Here is a 22,629-nt window from a genome sequence, read left to right as displayed (position 1 = left end):
ATGTTTAATAATTCTAAATAAAAAATACTCAGGCTTTCGCCCTGCCACACACCTCGCCCCATGTGTTTCAGCACAAATAGCTGCCATTGGCCACCTCCCCCCACCTCTTCTCCTCACCGCTGATAGCTGAACAAAGCATTCCAGCAGAAAAAATGCTGCTAGGGGCAGCACTGGCATCGACAATTCTGCTTCCTCCGGACCTGCAGCCAGCAGTGGCAAAGCTGGCAGCGGCAATGCTGACAGCTTAAATGCTACCTCCTCCAGACCTGTATCCAGCCGTGGCAACGCTGGCACTAGAGACAGTGGAGCTTCTCCATGTGGCACTAGAGACAGTGGGGCTTCTCCCTGTGGTGCTGGAGACAGCGGAGCTGGGCACTCTGGACGTGGCGGCACTGCTGCCTTCAGCATGGGGCACTCCGGCAATGGCAGCATCCCTGGCCACTCCGGACATGGCGGTGGTGCTGGCAGCGATAATGCTGCCCTCAGTGCAGGACACTCCAACAGTGGCAGTGGTGCTGGGCACCGTGGTGGCGCTGACAGCGGTAATGCTTATATATCGTGGGGCACTCCAGACGTTGCAGTGGCGCTGGCAGCGGCAATGCTTTTTTAAAACATTTTTTTATTTTTACTCTTTTTTCCATTTTTGGAATGTCCATTTATTATTCAACCTGGCTCACTGCTGAAACCCTGAACTAACTCGGGAGAGACGAAGGCAAGCATTTGCGCCCTCCGAAATGAGTGCCGTTAGCTGTCTACTTTTTTTCACTTTGCAAGCATGCCGTGCAGCCATATTCAGAACTTACTGCATTGGAGGACCATGCAGTTTTGAATTTTGTACAGGCCAGCCTGCAGGTGCCCGACCAGTCACAGGGGTCGCTGGTGCACGGTGAGCCAAGGACTCCCCAGCCGACCTAACCCCTATCCCACCTGGGCAGCGCTTGGCCAATCCAGTCGGCTCTTTTGGGCAGATGGCAATGCTGGCAGTAGCAATGCTGGTCGTGGTGTGGGGCACTCCTCTTCTTGGAGGGGCAATTGAGCCCACAGTGCCCTCACTCCTCACAAATGAGACACCATGGATCTTAGCCAAGCCACACCTCCCTCGCTCCCTCCACAAGGATGGCACACTGCTACTGCTACTGCATGTCCCTGGCATCTCGCCTCTTTCTTACCATTTTTTTCATTCTTTTTTTCTTCTCTTTTTATTATTTTTTTAATTTTAATTTTTTTTTAAACTTGCTGTTCTGGTCTGAGTCTCTAGGGGTGCTGTACTACCTCTGACGTCACATGTGACAGGACAGCGCCACTGGCAATGGTGTTTTGACCAGGAAGGGAGACTCGGACACAGAAGTTGCAGTTTTAAAGAGCTAATATTCACGTTTAATAATAATAAAGGAATAACAAAACACTAGACAGAACAAAACACATTGACAAAACAACACAAGGTCCAAAACAAAAGGTGTACACTCACAGACACGTACATAAACAAATGAGATGGGACGGCATGCAACAGGAACATCCCCTAACACCGACATCAACAATAACTATTGTAACACCTGTGATCACCCTATTTATACACCATATTTATACACCACAGTCCCATGTGTTTTTGCAGGGAGGATTTTAACTCCCTACTTGCCACCCAATATAACCCCCCCTCCACATGCACACATACCTGTGAATCACAATACAGGGTTAATTAAATACTTGAGGGTAAGCAGCAGCAAGATTATTATAGAGTTAAAAAGAGGCTTTATTTAGACCAGCCACTGTTTCATTAAAAAAAAAAAAAAAAAAAAAAGTCAAAGTATTGGCATGCAGTTGTGTGCTTTGGTGTACTCCTGTACACTGTTTATTAGTTTATTACTATGGATCATTGATTTTTATTTATTTTTTATCTTTGGAAAGCATAATATTCTGATTTGATGCCCACAATCTGTACATCTTAAAATAAAATTATACTGTACCCTTCTCAAGCTATGCTCGAGGGTGTGTGTGTGCTCCAACCCCCCCCCCCCCCCCCTTTCTTTAACTGGAGCATGTTACACTGAAGGGCTGCCCATGTGGTAATTGTTACAGAGCAGGATGGGAAATTGAATCAGATTTTCATAATGTGCTTTTCATGTCCTTTTTGATTAATCTATTTATCGGGTCCATAATGAGTACCACACATGGATGGTTAGTCAAGTTATTGAACTTTATCAACCTGGGATGAAATTCACAATGCATGCCCAACCTGTTGCAACATGCAAGAAATTACATCTGGGCCCAGAGGTTCAATAATGATTACTGTTTTAATATACCTGCTGTGGCGAGCGTGGATTTGTGTTGAAGGCTGTGTCAAACAATTCTTTTATGTTGTTATGAGAAGGCCAGTGCTTTATGGATCTTGCAGTTCCAGTTTACAATATTTGAAATCACAGAGGTACGTTAAGAACTTGCAGCAGTTTTGATGATGGTGATTAAAATAGCTTTACGTCCCGAGGTGGGGAGGGTAAGTGATGGCGGCTGCATGTGGTCCTGTTATCAAAGGACAGGATGAGAAATTATTGTGGCTGAAAAAACTGGGCACAGAGGGCACAGCTTGAGATCATAAGGGCAAGACAGACTTGCTTATAATGAGCAGAATAGGGCATGCAGTAATAGCAAAAAGGAGAACTGGTCAAGAGGAGCAGATGGTCTTGGGTGTAATAGAGACTGAAATGAATTTGTCGTAAATGTATGGATTAAATCAGTTTTTTCTTGGCTAGTTTATTGAAACTAACTGCTTATTGAAAACTTTATGATGTGCTTATTGAAAACTGCTTATTCAAAACGTTTTACTGTTTTAGTTCAAAATAGTATCAGAATCTGGGGATGTTTAAACATACCTGTTCATCAGGATGTCACACTTTTTACATGTGTACTGTGGATGTAGTTTATGGTTTTTTATGACTGTAATTTTGTATGTACAGCTGTGTAGAGGGATTTCTGCTGCTAACATGTGTTTCTTAATGGCCCTTTCATTTAAAATCGTCCTTTCAGGATATTGCCAGTTATAATTAGCATGGCCGTCAGAGATTTAATCTACTGTAGTTGTATTTTTGCAATCAAAAATCTGGGATGTTTGAAAATGTGATTGGTAATAAGCCTGGTGCACAGCTAATCTAGTATTTCTTATTCTCCTGTGGGTAAAGTTTTCTTGCAGAATTTCACAAAGCGAATTAATTAATGTCTTAATGGGCAACATGTTCAGATACATCTCAAGAGTTCATTTTATCTGCACAGACATCCATTCTCTCCTTATGAAAAAGTGTAGAGTGGTTTGCAGGGAAAATCAGATGTGTTGTTTTTAAATAACCAGATGTATCCTTTATCATAATAAAAGGTGTTTCAATAAAATAATAATACAAATAGAAATTAAAATTACAACTACATCATTAGTAGCACTATCTGAGAGAATTGACACTCTGTATTTCCCAAGGAACAGGTTTCAGCTTTTTAAGTCTTGTTCCCAAACACACATAAGCATTTTATTTCAATAGATTCAATATTAATTATGTATAATGTGTACAAGTTTAATTATGCAGAATAGTGTAGTATTGAATTTGATGCCTGTGTAAAGGGTATAGTATTGAGCTTAAATACAAATAATTCTTGGCAGTTTGTCTTGAATGTCTACTGCTTTCCCAGGGCTCCATTTGTATAATTCCCTCTTGTGGAATGATTCAAAGCTCAGGCTTTATTTGTGTTATGAGCTGTAGAGGCTTGTATTTGTCATCAGAAACATTACTTTCCGCCTCCTAGTCTGTTCATCTTAAAAAGAAAATAAAAAACATTAAATCATGTGAAAACGGTTAACATATGAATGTTTGGTCAATCTTACAGCAAAGCCTTTACATCAGTCAGCTTCTTTCATTTAATTTGGCGCCTCCTTGTTTAGTGGGTTCCAAGAACAACAAGCTTGTCATTTTTACACACAGCAAGGCAGGGACCAGGATGTGGCCAGAAACAAAATAGAAAACCTTTCAAAGAAACCAAAGCATTTTCTGAACTGTAAAGACATAGCTAGGCCTGATTTGTGGCTTCATGTCTGTATTTCCAAGAAGTCACTCAATATTTCACAGTACTGTACCAGTCTGGGACGGGATGTGTAAAAAGAGAGAATACTTATTTATTTAATAATTTCAAATTATATCGTAGACTTTTGAAAACAGACTCTCTGCTAGCTGAAAAGCATTTTAGCTAAATTGATGTACAATACTGTGGCAAAGTGCCCCGCCACTGGGCTATTTATTTGTGTTGTATGTTGCATGTTGTGTGTTAATGTTGGTGTATAGTCATTGGTACACGGGATATAAATGGGTCTGTGTAACACAAGTGTTTAAAATGTATATTTGTATTTAGGCACAAGGATTACACAGCACTTCAGGTGCAGGTAAAATGTAATAATACATGAGCACGGGGAATTGCAGTTTTATTAATTCACGTGCAGTTGTACCGAGACTCCAATTGAATGATTGATTAGCAATCGAGTCTCGGTACAGCTGCATAAAAGCAGCATGTTTTCACTCACTCAGGGTTGTGTGGAGAGAACGGGTGAGAGAGAGGAGATTTATTCAGGATTACAATTGCTACTACGTTCTGGAGAACCAGCACGGTACTTGTTTGTGTCAATTCGTCCACTCGTTTGTCTGTCTGTTTATTGTCTGTTCGTTTGTGCCGTTTTATTTTACAATGTGTCTTTGTTCAAACAATTTATTTTTCCGTATTTAATAAACCGCGCAGCAGCGCATTCATTTCACTCGCCATATCCCCTTGCAGTGCTAAGTGTGTTCATTTCTGGTCTGACGTCCCCACACACTCCATCCTGTTACACATGGTGTTAGAATTGGGACAACAGCGCCTCTTGGACTCAGGCCAGAGTAGGTACTGCATGGGGATTTTTTTCCTGGAAAAAAACAAAAATGGAAAACTGGGTCTAGGGAGACCACTGCAACGAGCTGGAGGACCTCCTCGTTGGCCTCGAGGATCAAGGCTGGTGCCTTGCCTGTGGGGAGTTCGGGCACAAGGTGGTACGCTGTCCCTACTAAGAGGGAGAGGAGGAACTGGCCCAGGAGAGGAAGGTGAGGAGAAGGAGGCAGATAAGGGGAAAGATGAGGAGGAAGCATAGGGAGCCAAAGTCGTGCACTTTGTGCATTGCTTATGGGCATGAGGACGAGGACTGCCCAGAATAGGAGCCAGAGGATGATGATCCCAGTCGTCTTACACCTGAGGGGGAGGAGCCCGAACGTCCTACGCCTGAGTGGGAGGAGCCTGAGCATCCAGCACCCAGAAGGGGGGAACACAGGCGTCTACAGCCCACAAAGGGGGAGTCGGTGCGTCCACAGCCCCATAAAGGGAAGGCAGAGCATCCACAGCCCAAGTCTCCACCAGCAGAGGAAGAATGCCTGCTGTTCCCACCTCCACCAGCAAAGAAAGAATGCCTGCTGTTTCCACCTCCACCAGCAGAGGAAGAATGCCTGCTCTCCCCATCTCCACCAGTAGGGGAAGAATGCCTGCTGGTTTCGCCTCGAGAGGGAGAGCCACACCAGTCTCCTGCTAGTGAGGGAGAGCCGCACCAGTCCCCAGCAAGTGAGAGAGAGCCACACCAGTCCCCTGAAACAAGGGTAGGCTATACGCCCCTCCCACTTCCGTCACCAGGAGACTACAGCAGGAGCTGTCTCTGCCTCCGCCACCTCCACCGCCAGGAGCAGAGCAGCAGGAGCTGCCTCTGCCTCCGCTACCTCCTCCAGCAGAGGGTGAATGTCTGCTGGGTCCCCGTCCACCAGCAGAGGGTGAATGCCTGCTGGGTCCCTTTCCACCAGCAGAGGGTGAATGCCTGCTGGGTCTCTTTCCACCAGCAGAGGATGAATGCCTGCTGGTATCACTTCTCCCACCATCACGAGGATAGGAGCTGGAGCTGCCTCTGCCTCTATCACCATCAGGGGGAGAGGAGCAGGAGCTGCCTCTCCCTTCACCAGAAGGACCAGGGCTAGATGCTGGCGGTCCTCAGCAGCCCTTGCATAGGCTGCTGAGGGAAGCACGGGGAAGAACCACCCGGCCGCAGTGGCCGAGAAGAGGGCCAAAACCCGCACCCCAGCTTGTCCTGACTCCCCGCACATCATCGCTCGGGGATGCCTGCACGACACCGACCAGGGATGGCTTCACGTCATTGCTCAGGGATCTCCTGCCTGGCTTCGCCCAGGGATCTCCTGCCTGGCTTCGCCCAGGGATCTCCTGCCTGGCTTCGCCCAAGGATGTCTGCCTGGCTCCGCCTGGGGTGGCCTGCTGCTCCGCATCGCCTGGGGCTGCCTCTGTCTCCACATTTATCATTTAACATTGTTAAATGATAAATAACTGATAAAACATTGTATATAAAGCATGGTAAATGATAAATAATTATGGTAAAGCATTGAAATATTAGACATGGTAAATGCATCAATGTAAAATCACTGTGCACATTTACTATACCAATATCAGTCATATATAATGGGAAAGATCATCACGGTCAATTGAGTAAGGAACTTTTGCTGCAAAATTATCATATTACAATAGAGGTGAAATCACATACAATGTATAAAACTACAATGTTTTTGATACTGTACTGTATGAAATGAACTGTAACTTGACAGATTTCCCCTGTACTGCAGTTGGGCCACTGTTATAGGGAACAAAATGTGCTTTAAAGCTAGTGCCAAACTAAGAACATACAGCGAACTACAATTTGTAGTTTTAGAATAAATTAAATCAGATAATGGACAATATAGAATAATAAAGGAAAATAAATGGATACATAGACTCAACACCATGATATCTGAAGGTTTAAATAGATACATTGTCACACCATTAACTATGTAGCAAGTGACATCAAAAACACATTAACTGATTTAAATAGAAATAAGTGAGTGTAGTCATCAAAAGCCTATAAGTATAAGTACCTCCACTGTAATGTGTACTTGCTAGCATATCAAAACTATTTTTCTGCAGTTCATAAGTTTTAGTACCTTTTTTACTCTTCTCAGTCTACTGTATGTGTAGTTAGGGCTATATCACATGTGAAAATATCTTAACCACATCCCCCACCCTCCCCTCCTTTTGATGCATTGCTATTGGAGCAAGGAGTCTAGTGCTGTAGTTTTACTGTCTTTACTACTCTATGACATTTTGTCAGGGAGGAAAGTGTATGTGAACACGTTGGCAAGCTTAAGTACATGTCACACAAAACCTGACTGATTGGAGGGTTTTCTTTTCAGCTTATTAATTTTCTGAGCAGTTATTTATTTTACATCATGTTTACAAAGTATTCTTCCAGAGATGCCATTCCCCTTACAATATACCCCCAGGGCTGTGTTGTTGAACACCCATGTCTTGTTTATTCATATGCTTAAAATAATGGAGATTAAAGATTTTGGTAAAATACATAAAACTTGGAAAGTGTAATTGTGTGTTGTAGAATGAGCATTTATGGAGCTGTACTTATTGGAGTGTCAGTTTATTAATAACTGCTTGTTTTCCTAAATGGCTGTAGCTAATAGCCTTTGGCCTGATTTTACCTAGAAGGGGAAAATGGCTCGTTCTTGACCTTTTTAATGTTCCACAGCTAAAAAACAACAGTGTCCTGTTATTCACCTCAACAGAAATTAATTTGAGCAGCGTCTCCATAACAAGCTTCAGATGTCAAAGGTCACAGAATGGCCTGCTTTGGAACATACAATCAGATTAGTAGAAAATTAATGTCAGGGCCTTTTATTTTCTAAAACAATACATAGCCGGAATGTTGTCGTTCAAAAATGGTTCTTTCATTTATCTTCTGTTGAGTCCTCCCACCCCTCCATGAATATGACCGCTTACAAAAGGACTTAAAAATATGAACTAAGTGTATGCTTGTTTAGGTCTGTTCAGGTCTCAACTGCAGACAACAACATATGACATATTCAAAATCAGGATAATTATAATACAGACACATCTATTTCAATACAAACGAACAGCAGGTAACGCTGTTGGGAGTAGGTGTAAATGTGGCTTGCTTGTATGTTAATGGGCCCTAAACCAGTATTGGTTATGGAAAGTGAGGTTTTATTGTTATTCTTATTATTATTCTTACTATTATTACCCTTTCTCACCATTAACAAGTGCAGTGTGTGGAAGACACATTCTAAACGAACGTCCAGTCCAGGGCCACTTGTGAAGTCACTGAAATCCTTCTGAGATACCATTTTTTACACAATTCTCACACAAGTCTTATCACAACATACATTTGCATACACTGCAGACTAGGTGATTTGATCAATATACTTAAATTCTCTAATTGTTTGCCTAGCTAATACGTAAAGCCAGCTGTCAGTCCAGTTTAATCTGCAGCTAGGTTTCAGTATAAACGCAGTTATGTTGTTCTCCTAGTGAACTATGACCTATTTTAATTCTTGTTTTGGACATTGCCTAAACTTAAAAATATTATGAATTGCTGGAAGGTAGGGGCGGCTCATTGATAACCCCAATGTTGGCCAATGAGCCGGACATTGTTCAACATCCTGTAAAGGAGTCTGTTTTGCTCTCACACTCTGTAAAAACAAAATTTGGTTTTAAATAGGCAATATAAATGATGTTTTATACTGTCATCCCATTAAAACTGTTAGAAGTCTGCACCCAAGCAGCAAAACAAATGAGTCACTTTTCGGTGACCTCAGTTTGAGGAGCGGGCAGTCAAGTTAGAAGTGTGAGAGCAGTTGGTCAGCATTTTTCTTTGGAACGTTTAGTCCTAGTATTTCTAAAGTAAGAGAGCTTCCCACCTGTGTAGAGTTCAACAATAAGCAGTGCCCAAGGTACATACTGATTTTCATAAAGCATTCACATACCTGCAGTTACACAGTGCTACAAGGGACTTGCAGGTACTCTGCAATGCAATGCGTGTTGGTCAGACAAATACGAGTGCATTTTTTGTTTTTTTAACACCAGGTGCGCACTTATATTGGTACAGATGGGCTGCTGTTGTGGGGTTATGAAAAAGGAATAAGGTGTATTTGGTTTAATCGTCAGGTAGCCTACCTCAGTGTAGCAATATGTTGTTTTGAACATTTTACTGCAAGCACTTGCAAAATCTTTGGACTTTCTAAGCCAGTAATATAGCTTTGTGCAACAGAGTTAATGCACAGATATGCAGCTAGAGCTTTTGTTTCAGCTTTTGGAAAGATTTTAAAATCCAAATACACTTTTTATCCTGACACTTACTTAATTTCTGTATCCTATAGTAAGACCACACTACAGGTAGGGAAGGTCACAGTGCACTTATTAAACCCCATAAATGTCTAATTTGTTGAGCTATTTTTTAAGGCAATTTCTGGGGTGTACTACTAAAGGCAAGGAATAAGCAAGATTTAGTAACGTTTAAGGGTTGAACTTAGGAGGCTGTGTGGTCCAGTGGTTAAAGAAATGTGCCTGTAACCAGGAGGTCCCTGGTTCAAATCACAGCTCAGCCACTGATTCTGACCCTGAGCAAGCCACTTAACCTCCTTGTGCTCCGTCTTTCGTGTGAGGCGTTCACACACCCTAGTCTTGTATCTTGTAAAGCGCTGTGTGATGGTGGTCCACAATGAAAGGCGCTATATAAAAAAATGAAAATTATTGTTGTTAAGAGAGGGAGCGCTTTGTACACAACTTACAACACAGTTTCCATCTCCGAGACATCTTTGGGCAGTGTTTCTACAGTGAGAATTACTGTAAATTAAGTTAGTACAACTAATGTTACACTCAGTCGTAAGTGTAAGTGCTGATTTATACTGTGATATTCAGAATAGGTTGTACTTTTTAATTATTAAAAAATCCATAAATACATAACCTTTGATCCTGATCCTTAAGGACAACATAAAGTACATGATGCTGTTAGTTTTAATTTTACAATCGTTGTGTGTTTCAATAGCCTTGGGGATGGTGTACAAGTGAAGTGACTGATGTGCACTTGACCTTTGACTTAGATGACCAAAGCTTACAAAGACAGATTGAGAAGTTATTTTCTTTGTAAAGTACACTTACCATTTGAATAACTAGTCTGGAGAAAGAATCCACAAATTGTCTGACCAAGCAAATGTCATTTTCTTCTTGTGCCCAAAGCAGGGACCAGCTGAATCAAACTTGAGTCATCTTGACTGTTTTTCTTTGTGTGTAATAGAATAAACTGTAGAAATATTAAAGACACTCGTAGGGGTGGAACAAGTGTGTCCGACACATTTGGCTTCTCTTCCGATGTCTCGGGTGTGCTCTGACCTTTACAGCTTTGAGTCTAAAGTTCAGATTCAGTGCAGAGGCAAGGGGCCCAAATCCACTCTGTTTTGACAGCTGTGCAGGCCGCTTTCATAGTCAGTTCATGTGGTCAGGTGTGCAAAACTGCAGTGCACTGGCACTAACTTTCATTTGTGGTCTCTGGTAGAAAGTAGAAACTAGCTTGAGCAAGCATTAAAAGAAATGTCTCCCCCTCAAGGGAGGTGTGGTTCCATTAGGTCAAATGAAGGACAAGAAGAGGGATCATTGTGGAGAAGTTAGTCAGCCCTGCTTTATTGTATTGTACCTGATCTTTTGGATAAACCTGTCGATGTGCATACAGTATGCTCATATGTAGATCACCTAGACTGTAATCAATCTAAACCCTGTTGATTGCTTTGTCAGCTTTGGAATTAGAATTTTGTCTTTTGACCTTTTGTTTTTTGCTGCCCCACTTCTCAATAAGCTTCACATAATGTTATTCTTGCTTACAAAACTCTGCATTGGAGAATTGGGGAAAAAACTCAGGCTCCTTATTTATTCTGCTTTGCTATACATTTTAGGGGGTGTACAGAAGACATTTGTCTCCAGTGCTATCAGTTTCTCATATTTCAAATATTATAAAAAATGTGTTTGAATTGGTTGTTCATTCATTATCATGGGCATACATGATTTATTTTTTGGGGTTCTAACTATGGTATTATGGCGTGGTAGTGCCATGGCCCAGGTGGTATTTGGCAGGAAGAGAGACTCAGACACAGAAAGCTTCACACTTTTATTCTCAAATAAAACAGACAAAACACTAAGCAAGACACACTTGACAAAACAAATGGCACAAGGGCAAACAAAAGGTTATTAAAAAAAACCAAAAAAAAAAAACCTCAAGAACACAGGACGGAATAGCACAGCATGGTAACATAAACATGAACCTCGACTTCTATCACCAACATGAATTCTCTATTAACACCAGTGATCACCCTCTTTTTATAAACCTGTGGCTGGAGTCTAATTAATCATTCAATAATGTATTCAATTTTTGGCTCCAGCCACATTCCAAATGTGTTTTGACAGGAAGAAATTTAACTCCCTCCCTGCCAACCTAATATTCCCCACACTCGCACACACACACGCAATTCTGCAGGGGTTCCACACTGGCACAGATTTATAGAATGCATTATAACTATGGGTAATAGTAGCAGAACTCCATTAACGTTCCCTGGACTGAAAGTCCTATATCTAAAGTAGGGATACAGTATAGTACAGTACAGTTGGCATCTTTAAAAGCAGATTAAAAACAGGTATTTTGATATTTTGTTTTTAAGCAGACCAGTGCCATTTTACATGAAAATGTATTCTGAGGATTATACTGCTTTACTGTTTCAGGTTTTGAGGCAGCGAAGTCCTTTGCCCTACATGGAGCTCACGTTTTCCTGGCCTGTAGGAACAGAACTCGAGCAAGTGAAGCGACCAGCCTGATCCTGGAGGAGTGGTTGAGTACTAAGCATTGCGCTTTCCTCCATGCCAGGTTGAGATTCCTCTACAAATAACCTGTCAACCATGAAAAAATGAAATTGGGATACCTGCCAAATTTAGTTCATGTTTGTTCTGTGATATTCGTCTGATGGCTGAACTCATTTTGTTGACATTTGTTGAGTCTGAGTATTATCAGAGGTATGAGAAGCTGTCATGACTGTTCTGTCTGAGCAATCAACTCTGAACTGACCAGACCAACAGTATCAATCATTCTTGTAAGTGAATGTGAATGTGGTTGGTATTGTAAATCCAGTGTTTTTCACAAAGTAATGAAGACCCAGACACTTGACTCCACCCTGCATGGCTTGATTAGCACTCATGTTCCACATGTTTGTTTTTGAATTGATGACCATGTGTATCACCCAAAGACAGGGTGTGTAGAAAGATGATCTTTACAGTAGGTATTGCTTTGGGGAATTGAAGGAAGGGGGGCTAATTAACTATTTTGACACTTTGACAGTCTCACAGATTTACGACTCTTGAAAAATAAACAAATGAAATGCAGGTGCTGGAGCAGAAAGAATAAGCTATTACAGAACTTTAATTACAAGGAACCTGAGGCCAGGAGAGAATTAGTTGATTAATTACAGGATGCTTATAGATTACAGCAAATAGTAAGCATTTTAACCAACTACAAAACTAAATAATAAAAGAAAACCTCTTGCCAGTTTGACTAAGTAATTTACCATGGCTGACTACTAGAATCCATCTCTGAATGTTTAACAAATCTTCTGGTGGCTGTTAATCATTTGATAGGGACTTGAATTATTTTTGTTTTAAAATAATTAATTTCAGATAGCATTGTAGCTGTTTGTTTTTTGCTTGTGTCTGTGAAAGAGTCGTAAAAAAGCTTTGAATCCTTTTTATTTGGCAAATGTACAAAGGAGCCTCTTTAAGTTTTCATTCCGCAGTAAGTTACATTATAACATTACTTATTTACTTTCACAATAAACATTTCTCATTCCTTTTTCCCTTGTTGAAATGTGATAATTGTCGCCTACTGTAAACAGGGGTACAGAGATTTGATTTTCCTTTTTAAAAGGACATTTATTTTTTAATGCAATAATGCAGTTTGTATGTGCAAAAGGCAAAGTGTACTTTGAGAATAATTTAACACGTACGCACAGTGGATGATGTTGTTCTCATGGCTTTCTTTTTCATGATGCAGAGAACATCTCAATGGAAACTCTCCTCATAACAGAATAACAAGTCTCATTGAATGAAATGTAACTTTAGGCAGTCTGGCTAGGGAAGCCTACAGTCTGGCTCAGCAGCAGTTTTAAAGAGGGAAGCAGTTAAGATATTTAGTGTTGGCCGTCTGTCATTTAATACATGATGGATGTAGTTTTCTTTTCCTCCTCCCACGCTTTTTAATAAAGGTTAATAGGACATAAGCAGTTATTAATACGGAAGACGGTACAAAACAGCATTTTATCTGCTTCCAAGACTGTCCTTATCAATAATAATCTCCGGAAAGGAAAGATAGCAGTGAAGATAGGACAGCCGGCGCCCTGGAGGAAGCTAAGAGCCTGGTTAACACTAAGCATGCATCCTGCAAGTGAAAACCAAGAAATTGGACATTCTGCGGTGCTTCATTGTCACAAGGAAATAAGAGTTTCCTGAATCCTATGATTGGTAGCTTCCGAGTAATTAAGAGTGCTTTTGTGTGCCAGCCTATTGATCTACGACAAACAGTTACAGTGCAGTTTGTTCAGTGTAAATATTCAGATCATAAAATGCATGCTAAAGGTTTTAGTACAATTCCACTACCTGCTGGTTATTGTTTTCACCCTTAATAGCACCCATTGCATAGTGGTTTAAACCAAGTTTTAATATGAGCTTAATTAGCTTCTAGTAAAACCAGGAAGGGATCAAACTACTGTGCAAAAACCTTCTTGTATACAGGCCTGATAAATAACTCGTCCAACCTAAATTAATACCTTAATTACAATCCATTTACATTACAATACAATAAAATATAATTCATATTGCACTCTTCATAATCATCTTAAGGCACAATAAGTAGAAATAACCAATTAAGAGCAAGCCTGGTGAAATAAGTCGACTTTTAAGTTTTAGATTAAAAAAATTAGGACCTGGACCCAGACTGTTGGGAGATTTAAATTAAAAGCTTTGTTAAGCCAAATTTCTGGGATTTTAAACAAACCAATGTTCAGTGACATTGCCTTACCTGATAACAATGCAATCAGATTTGGTTTTATACAGATTGATTTTTATAATTAGTTTTACCATTTAATGTAAACATTTACATCTCAAGGTTTTACTATTGAACCCCTGTATATTAGAAGGACTGGAGGCTAATTTTAACTATTAAGGGTATACAGTACAAGTAGTTCAAGGGTTAAAAGTGCTTTTTTTAAAATTCTGTTTCTTTTTTCACTTGCCTTGAGTGGAGGAAATGAGAAATTTTGAGACCTGATTTATTTTAATCAGGAAGGAATTATCTAACATAAATCTCTCCTGGAGTAGAGGAATGACCCTAAAGCAGCCAAGAAGAAAAATATCAATACTATGAAAAGAAGGAATGATTGTTCCAATTCACTGCTTAATTGACTTAAAAGCCTAATGAAAAAGCAGTGTAGCACTGTTTGTAACACAGTAACTCTAATAAACACATAAATCTTGTAGTGCTGCATAATTTTTATGCTATACAAATAGGCATATTACATTATTATAAAATGATTTGCAATTTAAAACTGAATGCATATTCTTTACCATGTTTTAGGCTGTTAACATTCAATTATTTCTAATTTGGTCCTTAGCTTGGTCTCATTGTAGCTGTTGCAGGGCTGCCTCTTATTGTTTTAAGAGTGCTGTCTCGTGCAGTCTTTGTAAGGCCTGTGATGATGAAAGGATAATACGATTACAGTATTTTTAAAAAAAAAGCCAGTAGTGTAGAAATTTATTTGAAAACTTGCTATTTGGAAAATGTCTACAGTTTGCCTTTTGGTTTGATCTATTCTGGATACAGTGCAGGCTATAGAGGCTATAGCTGTATTTAACTGTACTAGACTGAAGTCCTTAGACGACTGAAGTCGCTAGAATTAATTTTGTTTTTGCTGTTTATGTTTTATTTTTAGCATTTATGTTACTATGATAAGGATTTGTATGTTTAGGATTTTAATTACGTCTTTGTGCATGAGAAGACACGTAATTCAACCAGTAGTTCTCACGTGTCCATCTCAGACTTACATGAAACATCCTATCCACATATCCACGTACAAACTGCAAAATAGTTCACCCATCTTCTGTTACTTTGGGATTGTTGGCTAGCCATGTGCTATGTGTTATTTTGTGATGCTTTTAGAGCTTCCGTCCATCTGAAACAGCAAACTTCACAATTTCTTCACAATCAAGAGACGATTAGTTGACTACCAGGTCGACTGTCACTTTTCTATTTGACTAGTCGACTATTCAGGCTACCCATAGTATGACCTAATGTCCACTTGGGGCTAAGTTGAGACCACCAAACTAATTTCACTTGTTACCTTCAGAGATGAAAGGACATTGTATTGGCTCCCTGTGCCACCTTTAGTATCTTAGTTTTAAGAATAGACCCCAAGTTTGTGTATGGGAGCTTGAATGTTCAGACTACAAAATACATGTTAATGCTTATATAATTAAGGTCCGGTCTGCCGTTCCCCTTTTTCCATCCAGTTACACAGCAGGGGGGTGCTGTTCTTTTTAATGCAATGCCACTACCTGCTGGTTATTGTTTCCAATAGACCAAAGTTAAAATGAATCTTTTCTTGCTTTTAAGCTCTAAGGGGATATTTGGAAGTCGTATTACACAGGATAGTAAATGTACTTGACTTGTGGGATACTGCAATGGAACATTCAGCACCTGTTTTTGTCAGTTATGATTAATATTTTTTTGGATAAGAAGCTGCTCAAATTAGGACCATAACGGACCATAAACCTTTACCTTGTGAACAATTGTTAACTCCTGGCTGAAGTGCTATCTTTTAATCATAAGCAAAGAATTGGAATTGCAGTAACGAAAACACAGCAGCACAGCAGAGAACTCATAGCAGGTTAAGGCTGAGGCCGCTGTATGGGGCTGATCTTGCCAATCTTGCAGGATCTATTTACGGCTTATAACAGAAATCTGATTAACAAAGACGTTTTAAACAGAGCAGCCTGATTAAAAAGAGAATATGGAAATAGACTAAAAGGAAAAGGCCCACCAGCTTTCATTAAATCGGTAATCGATGCCAAAGAATTGCTCCTTTGAGAAAAAAAAAATTAAAAATGCTGTTGTCTTTGTATGAAATAGCTTTGGCTCTTTGCATGGACACAACAGCAATGTATTATTATTACTTTCATAAACCTTGACTTTTTGAATAAACTTCTTGTTGGTGAACTTGATATATTTCTGGAAATATAATTTTTGCAAATATATTGACAAATTGCTAACTGAACTTTGTCTTTTTTTTCATTGAAAGTCCTTTTCCAATGAACTAGCACAGTAAAGTAGCAGCTGAGAAGCCTTTTGAGACGTGCCAGACAGGTCTTGGAGGAAAATAATTTTTGCAGGTGGGATATGCTCAAGCAGAACCTATTATGAAAGAACATTTTTCACTTGGTATCTTTTCTGTTAACATGTTATTTTAAAATGGTGAGTTAAAAAAGTTTCCCCTGAAATGCATTGTAGCAAAAACTCAACTATCCTATATTTTAAATAGTAAGCAATTAACGTACCATATCCATGCTCTTTGCATGGCATTTTCAAGTATTCTAGGCTTAATTGGACAGAGTTTGTTAGCATTAGGCAGACAGTACCTATAAAATGTACTAAACCCATAGTAAAATTTAGAATGCCATGTAAGAGTAATTATTTTTCCATGGATGCCATGAAAAAATGACATCTTAAATTTTATTTAAACACATTGAACTGCTTATTAATTAGGTACAACCACCAAAACACTGAACTTTAAAAAAACAAAACCTGCATTGAATGGGCTGTACATATGAATTTTCCTTTGACATAACTTAATTAAAGCACAGAGATTAAACAGTGCACCCTGTAGTTATTAACGGGATATTTAACGTCCGCACTTACAGCCCAGAGGTTAGGGGAGTTATGAGTACAGAGAGCAGTAGGCGCTGTATGAGATTTGTGGAGCGCGAAAATTAAACCAAACAAAAAATATGTCAAATATATTGGAATAGCTGTAAGACTAGAAAAACTGTTGTTGATCTATCCCAAATCACTGTCCTGTAATGTTACTAACAACACCTGCTGTTTAGGAGGCATAGTGCAAACAATTGCAGCTGCAAAATCCAAATTGCCTAGCGGCCAGGCAGTTATTTTGTACTGTGGCATGTGTAAGCTTTAAAACAATGCAAAGTACTCAACATGCACGAATAGTGGGCTGCAATCATGATAATGAGGGTCGCAATGAGCAACACCTATGCATCGGGCTATTTAACGTCCGCAATTACAGCCCAGAGGTGAGGTGAGTTAGGAGTACAGAGAGCAGTAGGCGCTGTATGAGATTTGTGCAGCACAAAAATCAAACCAAACAAAAAATATGTCAGAGAGAGGATAGCAAAGTCCTTTTGGTGCACGGAAAAGAAAAGACAAGTTTTCTGAGGAGAACCCGAAAGTCCTTGCTGCTGAGTTCACTCAGCTTGAAATTGAGCTATTTGGAAAAGCCTCAGCCAACATCAGTTATGCTGCCAAAGAGGCCATATGGCCCTCTATAGTGGAGAAAGTCAATGCCGTTGGTGTTACCAAGACAGTCAACCAGGTGAAGAAAAGGTAAAATTCAGTTATTAAGTCTAGAATGTGAGACGACAACGCTTTACTACCTCATCCTCTGGCATCCCAAACAAAGTGGCCCTGCGCTTGAATAGCCGGCTCTTCTCTGTCTTGCCCTTCTCCTCTTAAGGTTTTCCTGCCTGTCCTCAACAAAAGCCAAGCATCGCCACATCAAGAGGTGTACCACAGCAACCATTGTGAGGCCAATAACAGGTCTCTGAAGGCGTGTGGTTTTTTACAGCATTTAATTACTCGCTTCTACAATGGTTTGCACCTTGTAAAAGAAGATCAGCAATTGCCCAAGTGCAAGGCAAAATCCTTACATCTCAGTTTAATGTTTGCACCTGCTTAATATTCCAGGTACACACCCAATTCCATTCTTTTCTTTACTTGAATACATTTCAGTATAATTTAAATGGATTAATGATGGCAAAGTACTAATTTGATAGCGTGTGCAGAACGGCAGGTGAAAAACATTTTTTTACATACGTCTCATTTTTAGTGGCCGCTAAAGTCCCAGTTTACGCCAGCTAAACGCAGTTTGCACATGCAAAACACCAATTTTGGCTGCAATATGCGTGTTGTGCTACTGCAAATCACTTTGCACATATACTTACATGTGAATTACATGCCCTTACATGTATTCAAAGCTTCCTTTTTAGAAATAATACAGAAAACACTGTCTTAAAGGAAGCTCAGTAACTGAATCAGCAGGGTTTCTCCTTCCTGTCCAGAACTCGTGGGGACATTTTGGATTCAGACCTTGGAATATAAATAACAGATTGTGCATAAAATTGTGTAGGAGGGGAACAACCCCAAGCCACCTGCTGTCACCATTTATAACACAGCCCTGTGTTGTGAAATGCATTTTATTCATTCCAAAAAGGAATGTTATTTTAATAGCAATAACAGTTCAGCTCACTGTGTGAAGGCTAAAGTGATGAAGCTATATTGCAGTCTTGTAAAACAAACTGTGTGGATATACCGTATTTAAGATGGTATTTCCACAGCCTGGGCATGAACCCGAGATAAAGTTTGTGAAAGTAAAAAAAAAAAAAACAACAAAAAAACAAGATTTCTGAAATTTTGGAATTTACAATATATCATTTGTCATTAGAAATGTGGTTAGAGTATGCGATTGATTTTTTTTCACACTAAATCTGAATACATTGTTAACTTAACATCTGGATTAAAATATTTATTTATTTATTTATTTTTTAAATTGATATTAAGTGCTTAAGGTAAAGGTAGCTGCTCACGATGTAGTAGTTTTTCGAGATTTACAATTATACTGTAATACAGTATAATCGTAAATCTCGAAAAACTACTCACTTCTAAATCTTTTGTAGTCATTTTTGTATTACGTTAGTATAAATACAGACCCACAATAGTAATCTAGTATAGTTGGTCCACCAATAATAATAGAGCCATACATTGGATCACATCTAGGGGCAATTGCAACACTGGGGGCAGATAGTATTCTTATAATGTAATGCAGACATATACAATTGTTAGAGGGCAACCATAAAAGCAGATAATACAATAGTAATAATATTTATAATCATATTTTACATGTAAACTGTAACATAAAACAATCACAATGCAGTAGATGCCTAACAAAATAATAATGCAGTGTAATTAGCCATGAAGGAGATAAAATATTTAATGATAACAGAATGGTTATAAGTAAATATTTTACTCTAAACATGAGGGAACCAATTGTGCCAGTAGCATTGAGTACTTCACAAATTCAGTACACTCCCCACCAGAGTATCACTGTTGAAGATTAAGGGTATCTTCACAATGTTGATATCATCAAGCTACTTTGACAGATGGGATTTCTTCAAGTCCCAGGATATATCACTGGTGCCATTTATACAACCTCAATGTACACAGAACAGCAGATAATGTACCCTAATAGTAATCATTAGTGTTTTTTTTCTCCAACATTAATTCAACCCCTGCCTTCCTGTTTAGAGTGTATAGGTTACGCTATGCTTGCTCCAGAAAAGGAATTAAGATTGTATATGAAGTATGGAGATTGCATCCATTTACTATAATGGGAAGACTATTCAATCTTTACAATTAAATTTTTTAACAGGGTAGTCATATTGAAAATACTAAAAAAGCCAGGCGGATTTCAGTTAACCCTCCGACCCAGAAGTATATTTAAAGGATTTTATTTTGTGGCAATGTTTGTGAAGCATTATGTGGCAGTGCATGCATTTTTTTTTTTGTTGCCTTAATAATGCTTTGGAAAAATTAACCTTGATTTTTCTCCTATTTAATCTAGCAAATATATAGAATGCATAACACAAAATGAACAGTCATTTTTGTAACTATAATAGACCAGAGTTCTGGATTGTGCAAAATGGTATAGAATTAAGTCTATCTTGACCATAATATAATACAGATTATATTGTTCATATAAATGAGTGTACTGTGTACATACATCTTAATAGTTTTGAACTGAATTGGCTCACAATTACTTGGACCAATTCAATTGATCATTAAAATTAGACCCTCCCGGTGTTTGACATATTTTTCAGACAAAGATAGTAATTTTAATGATCTCATACCAGGTTATCTTCAGAATATCACAGTTTAATTCCATTGTGTTTGGTATATTATACAAATCTTGATTGATTGAGATCACAGCACTGAAGTATAAAATAACTTCTGCCTGCTTGGCTGAGAGCAAGCTGTTTTCAGATTTGTGGAGTATTACGTATTTAGTTTCAGATTGGCAATCTTTATCATGTCCAGAGATCTGTCAACAAATGTGTCAGAAAATGATAATACAAATTTAACAATACATTTGTATTAGTTGTACATGTATTAATGTGAAACACCAAACACAGGACTAAATCGGGGTGCAGGTAAGCATTTCTTAATGATTTTATAGGAATAAAAACTTCTGAGTTGGTCTGTGCACTTGGGTCCAGTGCTCTAGCACTACTGACTCCTCACAGGAGAATCACTGCAGTCTTTCCACAACTGACTGCAAACACATGGCATAGATTTGTAAGTCTCATTAAAGGAGGTTAGAGTTAAGAAAAGACACTTATTTACATTATGACCATGTTTTACCATAAGAACACTGTTCATGTCGTTTATACTGTTCCGCTACTGTCATTTTTATGGTCTGTAATGAAGCCACTATAAACCACAGCAGCAAATTAAATAGCAGATGTGCAGCACAGAGACACAGTGCAGTGAGGGCCCCTGAATACACTTGCCAAGGGATGCCCAGTACTGTAGGAACGTTTCCCTATAAAGCAGAACCTATTTGGCTAAAAGAGCCAGAATATCACAAACTAAACACAAAATAATACTTCTGTAGTAGAAGTGAAAGGTCAAGTTCTTGTGCACTTCAAGGACACATCCTTTTTGCTACGAGGGCAGGTTAAGCTAACAGTTAACAGATGAAGCGTTTGCTGCGAGTGGGTTTTATTTTCCTTGATACTCTTTAAAATTCTGCTTATCTTTCATTCCCATTCCCTGGAGGGGGGTATAATGGAACCCCTAAAGAGAGTAATTACTAATCGGTGCTCAAACCAAGGCTCATCTCTGCTAAAAAGAAACTCTGAGCTGCTTTTTAAAGAGGGCTGTTTTTTAAATAAAAATGCAAATGAACCACATTAATTACCCACCTAGCCTCTTATTACCATGTTTGTGTTGTTTGCAAAACACTATTTACAATCTAGTGGAAATTAACATTACCAGTCAACGCGAAAGATTGTTGTGTTAGGGTGTGCTTTGGAACCAATTAGGGTAAACCTTCCTTCCTTGGAGATACATGAACAAAAAAGCATAGCCTTGCAATGTCAAATAATAACATTAACTCAAGCCAGGTAGGCAGAGAGCTGTAATTATGTTACCAGCTCCAGTTTACTTTCTCAATTTGTTTTGTTGTCTACAGCTTCGATCATGAAGTTCCGTCCTGTCATTTTATCTGGGCTGTGATCTTTACCTTGTGCATGTATGTCACCCAGCAAGACAAACACCATGATGCTTCATTACAAAGCTGTGTTTTCTTTTGTTTTCTATGAATCTTTATAAAAAATAAAAACAATGAAGCTGAAATTGATACATTGTGTGCTATGATAATTGCTAACCATGGGAAATACCTTTTTTTTTTTTTTTAAATTGACTGAAAAGCAACAGCTGTCAATACAATACACAGAGAAAACACAGTGCCCATTTTAAGTACAGCTCTTAAAATGATGGGCTCATAACTGTAACATATTAAATACATATATGTGTGACGTATGAAAAAAAAAATGTATTCATGTTTTCCTGTCACTGAAATAACCGCCACTTACCCCATGTCAGTTTTAATGACTTAAGTTTTATTGTAAATACCTTTTTGAGGTTGTCCTGCTGTAACACTGTTGCAGATTTATGAATTGGTAATGTAGGACTGTAGATACAACACTAATAAAATATCTGCTAACATTTCAAATTTTACAGTGTCATATCATAGACCCATATTTTTAAATGTTTGAGCCATGAAATAAAAATACATTGTTTGGTATGTACATCTTGAGATGTCCCAACCTTTCACACCTTCAGTTTTTTTGGGGGGATTGTTAGTGGCGACAATTAGCTGTATGTTGCCATCCCTATGCACTTCACAAGAGCTGTAATGGAAATACCTGTTATGTACTGTACAGTAATTATTAGAGGGAATATTTGAAAGGCTTGTCTCGGATCATCAATGCAGAGAAAGCAGGCAATTAAATCATGTATGAGTTCTGCCATTACACTTTGATTAAACACAAATAGTTGAACTTTGTGTTAATAGCCCATTGTCTTTCTTTTCTGTCATCTTTTACTTTAGCAACTAATGTAGTTATTTGAACTGATTTTTAAGGCTTTTTCTTCCCCCGTGATGGAGAAGCAGGAAGCATTTACGCTTGCTAAGTGATCACCCTCTGTTAGCCATTGCTCTAGGGAGCTTAAAAAAATAAAAACACCTCACCTATTTTTAGAGTAGATAAAGTGGACCTAAGAATAATGAAAACTAGATCCCTGAG

At 39.0% G+C, this 22,629-nt stretch overlaps 1 protein-coding gene across 1 annotated transcript in view; it reads left to right on the top strand.

Annotated features, from left to right (window-relative positions):
* The window catches only part of LOC121295984 (WW domain-containing oxidoreductase-like), a 361,431-nt gene that overhangs the window by 8,062 nt on the left and 330,740 nt on the right, over positions 1–22,629 (top strand). The window contains 2 exon segments of the mRNA XM_041221095.1: positions 11,656–11,761; position 12,178. Of these exon segments, the coding sequence (XP_041077029.1) occupies positions 11,656–11,761; position 12,178 (107 nt within the window).

Source organism: Polyodon spathula, chromosome 21 (assembly GCF_017654505.1).
Source record: "Polyodon spathula isolate WHYD16114869_AA chromosome 21, ASM1765450v1, whole genome shotgun sequence".
In the NCBI taxonomy this organism is placed as follows: domain Eukaryota; kingdom Metazoa; phylum Chordata; class Actinopteri; order Acipenseriformes; family Polyodontidae; genus Polyodon; species Polyodon spathula.
This window is presented reverse-complemented; position numbering and strand designations above follow the sequence as displayed.